This window comes from Brachionichthys hirsutus, chromosome 9 (genome assembly GCF_040956055.1).
Source record: "Brachionichthys hirsutus isolate HB-005 chromosome 9, CSIRO-AGI_Bhir_v1, whole genome shotgun sequence".
Lineage (NCBI taxonomy): Eukaryota > Metazoa > Chordata > Actinopteri > Lophiiformes > Brachionichthyidae > Brachionichthys > Brachionichthys hirsutus.
This window is the reverse complement of record NC_090905.1, coordinates 7,458,085-7,470,591: the sequence shown is the minus strand read 5'-3', so window position 1 is coordinate 7,470,591 and position 12,507 is coordinate 7,458,085. Positions and strand designations below refer to the sequence as shown.

General features: G+C 42.8%; 2 protein-coding genes across 2 annotated transcripts; one reads left to right on the top strand and one right to left on the bottom strand.

Moving 5' to 3' along the window:
• Nucleotides 1-2,751: 2,751 nt before the first annotated feature.
• On the bottom strand, nt 2,752-6,069 carry mmachc (metabolism of cobalamin associated C). The gene is made up of 5 exons (XM_068743436.1): nt 5,136-6,069; nt 4,647-4,844; nt 3,643-3,795; nt 3,358-3,534; nt 2,752-2,934 (listed from the first exon to the last, which is right to left on the bottom strand). Exons 1-5 carry the CDS (start codon nt 5,211-5,213, stop codon nt 2,752-2,754), a joined length of 789 nt encoding a protein of 262 aa, XP_068599537.1. The 5' UTR covers nt 5,214-6,069.
• A 397-nt stretch (nt 6,070-6,466) lies between these two features.
• Nucleotides 6,467-12,228, top strand: LOC137899399 (coiled-coil domain-containing protein 159). Its single transcript, XM_068743435.1, has 11 exons — nt 6,467-6,620; nt 6,845-6,887; nt 7,081-7,241; nt 7,356-7,437; nt 8,492-8,663; nt 8,837-8,910; nt 9,013-9,089; nt 9,172-9,260; nt 9,335-9,423; nt 9,519-9,659; nt 10,910-12,228. The coding sequence occupies exons 1-11, from the start codon at nt 6,555-6,557 to the stop codon at nt 11,068-11,070; spliced, it is 1,155 nt and encodes a 384-aa protein (XP_068599536.1). The 5' UTR covers nt 6,467-6,554; the 3' UTR covers nt 11,071-12,228.
• Nucleotides 12,229-12,507: the final 279 nt, after the last annotated feature.

Below are 12,507 nucleotides of genomic sequence, written 5' to 3'. Positions count from 1 at the left end.
CACCTGTAAGTAGACATGCTAATGGGTTTAACACAGCGACTGCATCCCAGGGGAGAACATTAGCATACTGGAGTGAATTGGCTTGTAAGTAAAACCTAGTCATAAATCCACTCACACACCCTTCAACACGAATGCACGCTCACGCTCACGCTCACGCTCACGCTCACGCTCACGCTCACTCTCACCACTCTCTCACTAATCTCACCTATTTTCTGCCGCTTTATTTTTTGCCACGATCCTGCTGGACTTGATCACTTCCATTTTTTTAACCTCGTACCTACTGTGGCAAATATATTTTGTGATATGTTCTGACAATGTTTTATTTCCACTGAACTTACTTGTAAATCATTTGTTTACCTATTTTGGATATACATCAAATATATATATATATATATATATATATATAAAGAGAATAGAGAGAGTCAAGCAGTGAGACCTGAAGACTGACTTTCATGCATATCACATGACAAGTTCCTGAGATTAATAAAAATGGCATTGCTTTTTTTAATGAGGAATGTTGCTAATATTTGCATATATATACTCTAATATAGGGTAAAAACTATTGTATGAATGCAGAACTTTGCTAAAATGCAAAGGAACAACTATTCCTTTTAAAAATCAGTAGAAACCCTAATTGTCTCTGTTCTAACCAATGGGATGCCTTGTTTTTTGGATCTGAAAGCAGAACACAGATTCAGAGCATCGTGTTGTGTCAATATTTCAGATCGTGCTGTAAATCAGTGTGTTTGACTAGAACGTGAGTTGTCAGTGCACACACACACACACACACACACACATGCAGTGGCCTGGCCTATAATTGTCCCTATATTAAAATGCTAATTTCCTCAGTCCCGCCGGTGCCCAACTGTGTTTGAAGCTAAATTGCTCGCCATAGCAGGTCACTGCGAGCTAATGAACTAGTCTGTTCCTCCATTACAACTACCAACGCTGAAGGGTGGACTAGAGGCCTGCCGAGCACCTGAGGGTTCGCTTCGTGCTTTCCCAGATGAATTCCTGCATCGGTCCATGAATGTCTGAGCATTTGGATTGGATGGGCTTTAGGGCTCTGCACATCTCCATTACAGTTTTATTTTGTGATGGCCACTGAAACTACTTGTTAGATCAGATCATCTGTCTCTTGGTCGTGTTACAATGAATTAATTTTTTAAGACATCAAATCCTTGGTCTAATTATCAAGATCAACATTATAACCACGACGGTTGCTCCACACCAACACCTTCCGGACCTTAACCATCTTCTTTGGGTCCCGACTCCTCTTCAAACATTAGAATTAAACAGCAGAATGGAGGCGCAGTGGTCTGATATACATCTATAGTGTGAGGTTGCAATATTCTGATCTTATTCCAAGGGTCAAATGTCTCACGTCCTCAAGGGAATGGGGCTAATCTCAACGGGTGGATTATATAAGGGAAACCTTATCTTGGCTAATCCTTCTATCCCGACTGTCACACTGGTTCATATAGTGGAGAAGAGGCAGAATCAGGTGAAAGTAGTTCCACTTTTGTTCCCCTGAAAGAACCAAACATTTCTGTTCAATATCGATAAATTGTTTGAAACATTTGTAGTCATTTAAATATAATATTTAATTGACAGAAGGGAATGATTGCAACATCTCAGCTGTCCCAGTAAGACTGCATGCACATGTGAACACCCCTATGGCTGCGAGGTCCCTTGAAGCACTTTGCATCACGTGGACAACCATGACCATCGGCCCGGCCGGCTGCACATTAGTCTCCTAAAAATAATGAGAGTCGTCTCTGCGCAAGCCAACTGAGCAACCAAACCCATCTCCTTCTGCATGGCTGATTAAATTAACTGTTCTCGTTGGCATGCGATAATGAGTGTGGATAGAGAACAATCTCCATGGGATTAATCAGATTGGAGATCTGTGAGAAAATGTGACATTATTTTGTATTAGGAAATATAGATATATTTTTTTTTGTAAATAAAGGAGGTCCTTTTTCTCACACATCTCTGTGATATTTGAGAAGTCCATGTTCGCAATCCCCCTTAAATCAAACATTGAATGGTAATGTATTGAATTCTAAATGCTCTGGATGTTGCCCCCCACCCCCAACTTTAGATAGTTGCACTCCCAAAGATGGACAGGGGTGAGACGGAGTACGTGAGGGAGTAATTAACTCCATGGTCTGCCTCTGCTGGCCTGCGGCATACAGCTTTGAAATGCTGATTCAGTACAGAAAACGGGGGGGGGGGGGGGGGGGGGGGGGGGCAGAAATGCAGTAAAGATGAGGGGGGGGTGGGGGTTGAACAGAGAAAATGTGAAATGAAGTGATGCCACCACGGGACAGAAAGTCACAAAACTTGACTGAATGTTGAAGTACGGAATGAAAGTAAATATGTTTAACTTCCCAGTTTCAGTGACTGACATGTGTATTAATATATACTTTATAATATGAAGCAAAGTATCTGCAGTCAGCTGGAGACTTCACTGAACCTCTGCAGAGGCTTCAGAGGCAGCAGCAAAACTTCACGCTGTGTTATCAACAGGAGAGCAGAGACATCTAGAGGTTTAGCAGTAGACTTGAGCTGCAATAAACAGCCAGTGCAGGACTGCTGATGGATCCAGTCAACAAATGACCCCATCATACAAAGGTAAATGGTAAATCCTTAAAAAACACCCCCCACCCCCAATTTTATTTATTTTTTAAATAGCTTCCACCAAAACATTATTAGCTTAAATCAACTGGACTGCATGAGTCTCCTGTTTCAGCCATGTCCGGTCAGCTGACTCTGCGTGTCTGAGGTAGTATCATTTGAATCGGATTCCTCCAGCAGGAACCCCCAACTGTTGAGGAGAGCTAACCGCTGAGCAGGAGGAGTGGAAAAATAGTCCCTCTGTTTCTGAGAGTAGGTCTGGACAGGTTGGATGATGTTTCTGTAGCTCCAGTCCTGATGATGCAAAAGTTCTGATTACTTTTCATTTATTATACATTTAACACATGCTGATAACCCATTATAAACACTGGTAGTGTTTAATTTTAAAATGATAAAGGAATCATATTTTACCAGTAATACATTAAAAGAGTTGTGAGACAGAGAAACATTTCACAAATACAACTGAAACTAATGAAATGTTAGTTTCACCCCTTTCTAATGTTCTACAGTTTTCTCTTTGTGTGAAACTAGAATGAATTTATGTTCAGTATAATTTAATGTCATTTGATAATATAAAAGAGATGAATCTACAGTACTGACATAGAGAACAAACAGATTTAAATCTTCCACCACAGGGTGTCTAAAACCTCGGCGGCATTTCACATCTAAAGGCAATCTCTCTCTGCTGGCTTTTCAAACAGAGATGAGGTTCTGTACCTGCCAGTGAAAGTTGAAAGCCTCCAGAAGCTGTATCCTTCCCTCCCTGCGAGGTACACAGTCAGAAGGAGCCGGTTGGACCATCTCAGAGCCAACTGTAACATCCCCAAACACCAACAGGGCTCGAATAGCAAACCAGCCCCCAAACCTCGGATGCACACACACGCCAAACATCTTCTGCAATGAAAGTTTGGAGGCAAGAAGGAGAATATTTTACTGTTGGAATTTGATTAAACAACAACTACTTTAAATCTTCAACAATAAAAATAAATAAATAAAGGTTACTTTTTTGCCCCAGGGTTGGTCACTGACGTCAGACTGTTGGTAGTAGAAAGCTGCTCCAGATGCGTGAGCCGCAGTCTGTGCCAAAAACTTTGGCTTCCTACTGGGAAGCAGTTCATAGTCATACATCACATCCACCTTCTGACCTGGGAAACACTGGAAGGCCGGGAGAGGAGGAGGACATTTAGGTGTCACAACCATAATGAAAATACAATCCAAGATTGAGCAATTTAATATTGGTTTTATTTTTATTTGTATTGTTAAATTTGTATTGTTAAATGTCGATGATTTATGTACGAAGGACTTTCAACGGAAACAAGACCGCAAGGGCTTTTTTGAAATGCTCCTCTTAGACAGGATGTTTGACTTTATTTGTACTGTAATACATGCTACTGTTTGACTGTACTTGTACTCTAACATTCTATCTAATAAATATATTCATCATCATCAGGTTAGGCAATGTGAGTTCATATACTGGGAAATATGCTTTTGTTAAATTCGAGAGAACATTCTTGAATATATTGAATAGTGATTTAGCACATCAAAAAGGGACAGGATGAGATGAAGAGGTTATTATAATTGTGTTTTAAAAAGGCACATATCACAGAAAATTACGTTATTAAATAATTATGCAACAGAAGAACAGACCAGCGGACATGCAGTCAGGGGAGGCAGGTGAGGCACAGCGAGCTACAATCGCTAGCTGTAACCTGAAGGAAGATAAGGAAAACTTCTATAAATAAGTTATTGATGCTTTTGTTCTGAAAGGGTGGCACATGGACTTCATTAATAAGTGAAGGCAAGACCATAATAATTGTTTCTTTAATTAAATGTGATTTTTATTAGGTGCCACAATTTGTATGTGTAAAGATGAGATGTTTAACATAACCCGTTAAGCTACTTTGTAGGGTTCATACGTTTGTGAACCTGATTGCGATGAAGTCCGTGCCTCACCAGCCGTGAACCTCACCGCACGCCACCGGAACAGACACGCACTCCACACACACTTGGGAGACAGCAGAAGAGACGCAGCGCTTGACACACTGGTCTACGGGGTCGTACAGTCCCCGGCAGCCCCTCTCCTCCATGAAGGGCAGGAAGGCTTGTTCAAACATCGAAGGAGCGCTGAGCACCACCACGGCCAGAGTGCCTTCTGGGTAGGAGAGCTGCAGGGAGGGAGGCAGCACCGAGTTGTACCAACCAACCTGTGAACAAGGTCACGCAGTGGAGGAAGACGGAACCATTAAGCAAAGTGTTCAACGAGTTACATGTTTACACTCAATCATGTTTACATGTCAATCTTCCATTGCCTTTGCATTTATTGTTATCTACACAATTTAAGGACAAAATAAAACTTTATTCCGCTGTTAAGAATGATCAGAATGACTTCAAAAACTTTTCTTTATTCAAGCTTGCAGGTAAAGAACTGAATACGTTCATTAGTACTGTTTAACGCGTAAAATACTCCCATTGCAATTGAATGAATTCCACAATACCTTTAAAGGGTAGATTTCAAATCCATGTTTTGATAAATAGTCCTCCAACAGCCCTCTCACATTGACAGGAGACGCCATTGTTGTATGGCGACGCTGATGTTTGAATTATGGGAAATGGTGTTCTTTATCTTATTTTGCCCGGAATAAAGCTGGATGATTTCCCGCCTGTAATTTTCTGACAGCACATGTCGTCTCAATAAAGTGTCAAATACACTGTGCTTGTGAGCAATTCAGTTACACAACTTAAATATCTCTTACACAGTGCGTAGAATAACCTTTTACTACAAGTCCCAGAAACCCCTTCGCTCCGTCACACGCAATCACGTTGCGTAAATCGGCTCCTGGATTTAAAAATGGACTCGCGAGCTTTTCTTTATCGGTCAGTGAATGAGGCTGCTAACAGAAGTAGTTGTACCTTTTCTCACGAAACGTATTTATTTTCTAAATTGTTAAATTAAATTATTTCCATCCGAGGCACCTCTGATTGTAGATGAGACGGTTAATTAACTACGTCAACGAAGACGGGGGGGAGTCACCGTGAGCTGTCGCTAACTAGCATTAGCTTAGGATAACGTGAATGTGTATTTAACTTTAATCCTGTTCCGTTGCTGCTATGTTACACATGTTGACGTGTATACATATATATATATATATATATATATATTGTCGTACGCCTCCCGCATCGACTCGGCTTAAATGTCCTTGGGCAAGGGGGTCCTTACCGACGTTCCCTCTAAGGTGCGCTCGTGCGTAATTACGCACAGCTGATGATGAGATTTACGTGTTTTTACGCGTCCAATAGACGCCATTGTAATCGGAGTTCCAGAACTCTCGCTGGACCACAGTATACACATCCTTTGCTTGTTCATTTTATCTGTTTTATTTGATTTTCATCTCTTGTTTTTGTGTTATTTATTTGTATACTATTGTGCACTTCGAGATTTGCCTTCAAATGTAAAGTGCGTTTAAAATAAAATGTATTATTATGATGTTGCTCAAAGTTGTCCAAAGGACTGCTCAGGGAGTTTGTGTGTTCGCTCAGAGGGAACATTCCTTACATCTCCAGATTCAATCTTTGTTTACTCTCGGACACAGATATGCACAGTGGACTTGGGCATCAGATGGTTTCCATTATATGAACCAGGCAGCCTGCACTTTGTGGCACCCCTGTTAACGCGTTCCTAAGTAGACATCGACCTCACAGCAGACGTGAAAGCATCCCTGCGTGTTGTAATTCCATCCTCCACAAGGTGTCGGAGATCTCGGCTAGGTTGTCGTCAATGGGCCGTGAGGCGTCTAAAGTTTCCCTTTCATCATCCTGCTGCGGTTCTTTATGCAACGCCGCTGACATCAAAGGTCAGCGATGAGCCGAATGGCTCATGACTGCTGCGTGTTTTTTTTTTCCAGTTCGCCTCAGACATGAATTGGGAGCATCAGCTGAGCTCTATCCTGTCGGTAGCAGATGTCAGCGTCGCCAAGATGAGGGTGAGTGTGTCCAAAGTGCTTTCGTCTGAAGTTGTGCGTATCAGATGTCTGTTTTTGTGTGAAGTGAAAAGCGTGAACGTTCAGTCGTCATCATCAGAGCCACCTGCAGATGGCGGTGTTGTCCCACCACACTTTTTAACTGTTTAGGTTAGTTCTGAATTATGATACAGAATGTTGTGGGAATTCCCTTTTGAATTTTTTTTTTTTTTTTTATCTGTCCACAGGAGAGACTGACCTCACCAGGAAAACTCACCAAAGGAGGAAAGCGTGGGTGAACTGTGAAACTATCTTGATATGACTAAAAGGCGATATCACAGTGTGTGAATGTGTGAATGTGTGAATGTGTGAATGTGTGAATGTGTGTGCTCCACCTTGTCACAATAAGGTGCAGGTAGGAGATACAATGGCTCAACACAATTACGCGTCTGAACGACCTCCTTTACATGATTCTCTTGCTCAGATTTGTTTCCAGCGAGGGAGACGATTCCTGAATCCGACCTGGACCCCCCTGCTCTTCCTCCTCGAGCCCCACATCTCCGACCGCCTTCCTCTTCACCCGGTCCTTGTGTTCAGTGGGCAGACCTGGCTGCTATCCAGTCACAGCTGCAGATACAGAGCCAGGTGTGTGATTATTTGTTTAATAAAGCCAGGTGTACCGAACCACGACGTTGATGCATTTGTGTCATGTATTGCCCCCCCCCCCCCCCCCCCCCTCGCCCCTCATGTCTTCAAAAGGTGGTTGAGTCTCTCACCAAGAAACTCCATGACATGGAAAGGGAGAGACAGTCTCAACAATGTCAGATTCAGACACTACAAGGTAACCGACTGATCCATCATAGCAGCTTTTATTATCACAGAAATGGAATTCTGATGCTGCACCCCCAGCTTGTTCCAGAGCCAGTCATGTTTGAGATAAGAGATTCAAATGTGGAGGAGCACTGCCTACTGATCAATCAATTGTAATCAGATTTTACACATTTACACAATCTGCATCTCTGTAGCCTGGATCGTATGTTGGGAAAACCTGGGTGGATTTATCAACCACTTTTTTCTGACCTCTTATTGAAAGTGTTTAAGTGTTACAAAGCTTGAGAATAAAGACTTCCTGCAGATTCCTAATATACAGGCCTCTTCCTGTTAGGTTTGTTGAGTCCACTGAAAGCACACTTTTACTAATTAGCCTTTAATTTTTGCACTGCAGCGGACGACGAGTTGATGGTGAGCGCAGTTCGTTATATGTAACTCTTTTTTATTTAACTTGTAAACTTTGTTTGTGCTACAGACACAGATATTTAAATAACTGGCCTGATTAGAAAGTAAATAGACTGGCTGACTCTCCTCTGTGGCTAAATATGTACAGTACACATCATCTGTTTAAGGTGGAGCTGAGGGTCATTGTATTATGGCTCAAGACATCGATTACATTTTTAGTTTTTATTAAATTCATTTTTTATAATTTTCCACTGATTTTAAATGGATTATAGTGGGCGTACGGAGAGTGGAACTTGTGACGGAATCCTTTCTGTGATGTAGTACAAGAATTCACAATGACTGTCTGTGCTTAGTGACCAAACAACACTGGCATCACTTGATCCGCGATTTATTGTGGTTTATTTATTTGTACGCTGAAGTGGCTGCCAGATGAATGTACAACTATATGTACATAAAAATGCTGCTTCACCACAGTCCAAATTTAAGATGGTCCTTCAGTGCTCTGCTTTACTTTACTTCTACTGTCTGGAAAATACATGCATCAAGGGATGGTTTATTTATAGTTAATGATACTAATAAATTATTTGGATTTGTCTACCAGTCTGCTAAAGGAAAAACAAAAACAAATCTTCCTTATAATGTTGTCTCTTCTTTTCCAGAGGAGGTTCATAGGCTGAGGGAACGGGAGAGAGACGTGGACGAATTGAGGCGAGGACAAAGTCCGGGAGAAGAGAGGAGGATGGAGCAGTGGAAGAGAGAGGTTGGACGTGAGCTGAGCAGTCTGCGGGGACACATCACCAGAGCCACGTCGCTAGGCAACCTGGAGGAGAGGTGCACTAGAGGTGGAGCTGGGGCGTGTGTAACTACAGGCTGAAATGATGATAGGCGCAGCTCAAGAACGGAAATAGCTTACTCCTCAGTTTGCATCGAAGGAAGTGTCTTTATGTAAAAGAGAGAAGAAACAATGACGCTCTTTCATCGCGACTTTTCTTTTCTTGACCCAGTTTCAGCTCAAAACTCCACGGAGAGGAGTTGGATCTCGTGCGGAGAGATGTGGACCAGCTGAAGACGCGACTGAGTAAGACGTGCATGCACGCACGTACGCTGCCTGACCCCGCAGAGCAAAGGCAAGCGGCGTCTTATTCAACACATCTCGTCTCTCTGTTCCCCCGTTTGGCAGGGAGACAGGAGGAGGACAGTTTCCTCCATCAGGCAGAGGCCAGAGAGACCAGGAGACGGTGTCAACACAACTACAAAGTACACACACATTGTGTGCGCAGATTGTTTATTTGTGACTCTTTCAGATCCATAACTCTTTATTTGGTGTATTTTTGTTCAGACGCTGGAGGAGCTGACGGACGGTTGCAGAACTAATAGCGCTGATCTGACCAAGTGTTTACACACGCGAGAGGAGGTCCGTCAGATCAAGTGAGTGTGTTTGCGATTGTGTTTTTGTGCCCGTGGTTGTGTTTTGTCATCGTAATGCGTCGGTGTTACAACAGAACGGATGTGTCAGGGCTGAAGGAGGAGCTAAAGAGGCTGATTCTCACGGAACATGAACCAACGACTATGACGTCAGCACACGCGTCAGGTTAGTCCCCGCCCATGGCTTTCATACGCACACACACACACACAAACGTGGACTGCATTATTTATACATGTATTATGTCTTCCAATTGGATTCAGGGGCGTCACCACCCGCTCACTGCCACAGCCGAGGGCTCGGAGGCTCAGAGGTGGACTCTGACTCAGAAGATTTTAGTCCAACCCCGAGCCTCGCTGAGATCAGCTCGGATGATCTGTCCTGGCCGGAGGACAGAGACCCTGGTGAGGATGAATGTTTGCTGAAGCACGGCGCGCTGCTGAGTCATCGGCCCCACGTATCTACGTCACGTTATTATCACACGCCTTCTGCCCGCCTTCCTGCACCCCACACAAACATGTTTTGAGAATTTTATAAAAAATAACACTCCCCATCTGAGTGAGAACATTACAAAAGAGCGCCAGATGGGCACAGACTGACGATGGTTTTGACAGGATGGGACATGTAGTTCTCCTCCCATTCCTCCCCCACACATCTGGCTCACCTTCCCAGTGGCTTTGTAGTGTGGGGAGAGATTCTGTTTGCCATTTCAGTCCAAAAAAAAAAAAATGTAAAGACTCGGAGGCGGAGGTTATGTAGTCTGTCCGTCCGTTAGCAAGATAACTCAAAAGGTTCTGGATGGATCTGGATGATATTTCCAATATCTCGGTTGATTATTGACCAGTCTTTATGGAATTTGACAGTCACGTAGGGTGGGGGACCTCCATCTTGCTACCGAATAATGGAGTCAGTAAAAAATAGTCCATTTTAACTCCATTTACGGATTCAAAAATCAGTTAGAAATACACATCAACTCCGATTCACTTTTACTTTTATTTTCATGGTAAAAAATACCAAGAACAATTTAGAACCTTCTGATGATGATCCAGATCACCATGGGGATGGTGTAAATCCACGTACGAGGGGAACGAACTGCCTGTTGGAGGTTTGCGCGCCGAGTGCTTTTCTAGTTTATGATAACATTCTCCTGATTATTTTTAGCACGCAAAGTCTCAAACATTCCTTATATCGTTATCACAAGAGGATACCTTATGAGGAATGACGTTTGATTACGAGATGACAGAAAAGAAATGAATCAAAACCGTTGATCCTGAGATGTGGAACACCAATTATGAGCAAGTTTGTAGACTTACTGTGTTCTTCCATTCCAGATAAGGTCGTTCTTATTTCCTTTGCAGTAGGCTTTACAAGGGAAATGATTTCATGGGAAATTTAGGGAGGGAGGGAGAGAGAGAGCGATGTAGAGAGAGAGAGAGAGTTCATTGCTGACCACTGAGACTTACTGTAGCAGAGGGTTGATGTTCCCGGAAGAGATTACAGTCGGCACTTAACGTTTCCCAGAGTGATTTGGAACCCCGAAGCTTGGCCAATTTCAGGATTGTATCCACCCACCCACCTACACACACACACACACACACACACACACACACACACTTAAAGTAACTGCTGCTACTCTGCTCTTTACCTCTGCCAGCTCCCCATCAGAAACCACCAGTACGTCTGAGCGTTCAGTCCAGACGGAGTGACTTTGCTGGTCCCGGATCAGATCTGGAGGATGATGATGATGATGACAATGACAATGATAATTACTTGAACCCAGATTTAGGATCTGACCTGAGTCTTGGGGATCTCTGATGTATCATGTTCTTAATTTTACCTGGATGGAAGGTTTTAAGCAACATAAAGTTATTTCTTCCAGCTTCTTTAAGACTCTACCTGCGATGTGTTAATTAATTTGATCAGAGCAATTCAGAGTCACAGTCCATAATAAACTAAACCGCTATATGACATGCTTCCTTTGTATGGGAGAAGGCAACACAAGGAACCAGGATAATGCGCAGTCATCTTACTAACTGTTACTGCTGTCTCTTGACAGCCACAAGAAGGCAGAGTGAGAATAGATATGATCTGTGATGCATAGTGAAGCTGTTGGGGAAATCTCAAATGCAGTTTTTTTAAAGGGTAAAAAGACTTTAAAGCCTTTGATCCATTGTGAGACACTCGCCTCCTGTTTAGTACAAAGGATTCAGTAAATAATTACCTGGCCTTCATATCTCTGCGTGATAGACTATCGATCAAAGCATTTTTCTCCCTGGTCTACTCAGAGATATCTCCTTCAGGCCGGGGACTGAAAGGACCGTAAATCTACTGGCAGATGTGGCAGCTGTAAATTGTCTTTAAAAATTGTCTTTCTTGCTGTGCAGTAATAAAGTACTGAATTGATGCTTACATTACCTTTTAAAGTCTGAAGTATTGATGATTGTACACTTTGTCAGCTTTCCTCTTCTATGTAAGAGTGTAATGGCTATTTAATGCGCTTCTCTTCCTGACCCTAATACCCTTTTCACTCTTCAAACCGGGAATAATCTGATGAGTAATGACCTTTCTATTGGTGCTAATGCAGCTCCAGTGTCAGCAAAGAAGAATCAAAACTCCATAAGCAACACCGTAAAGACTCACTGCTACATCTTTATATACTCACAGCTCAGCTGAGACAGCCGAGCATCCCTTCGTGCTGCCGCGAGTCACACTGTGCCAGGCCTGATGTCAAAGCTGTTGCTTGGCACCCCGGTCGGGCGTTACAGACCAGAGCGCACGGCCCTAAGAGCTTGCAGGAAGGCTGGATGCTGACTGAAGTGCAGTTTGAAGATTAAGTCAAAGGGACTACAGATGCTCTGCAGTCGGCTCATCTCAGTAGTAGTTACTCGATGTCACAAAAGAGTACTGTGGCCAGGTGATGAATCAAAGTTTTACAGAGCAGTTTTGTTGCAATCGTCCATTGTGCAGTGGCGCTCTTTTATTTGTGGCTTATTTTATTGGTGCAGTGTTTCCACCAATAAAAAAAAAATCCCATTTTAAAAAGTTGAAAGGGAGAAACCTGATTTTCTGTGTTTGCTTTTATATGTTGTGTCCTACGAAGTCTGTGGGGGGAAAAAAGAATGGTTTCAAAATACATTTAATAATAAAAAACAACAGGCAGTTCAACAATTCACATTTGGCAGCAAAGCCTCAATGCATGTAGGATACATACAATGTTTAACGACGTCAGACATCTCAAGTGCATTTTGGAGC

Excerpts from the sequence above, each read along its gene's own strand:
- mmachc (XM_068743436.1), bottom strand. The coding sequence starts at position 5,213 with ATGGCGTCTCCTGTCAATGTGAGAGGGCTGTTGGAGGACTATTTATCA. Across the intron at positions 3,796-4,646 it reads TCTCTTCTGCTGTCTCCCAA|TGTTTCCCAGGTCAGAAGGT; the intron begins GTGTGTGTGGAG and ends CCGGCCTTCCAG. Across the intron at positions 2,935-3,357 it reads CTTTCAACTTTCACTGGCAG|GACTGGAGCTACAGAAACAT; the intron begins GTACAGAACCTC and ends TTGCATCATCAG.
- LOC137899399 (XM_068743435.1), top strand. The coding sequence starts at position 6,555 with ATGAATTGGGAGCATCAGCTGAGCTCTATCCTGTCGGTAGCAGATGTC. Across the intron at positions 6,621-6,844 it reads TCAGCGTCGCCAAGATGAGG|GAGAGACTGACCTCACCAGG; the intron begins GTGAGTGTGTCC and ends ATCTGTCCACAG. Across the intron at positions 9,261-9,334 it reads GAGGAGGTCCGTCAGATCAA|AACGGATGTGTCAGGGCTGA; the intron begins GTGAGTGTGTTT and ends GTGTTACAACAG.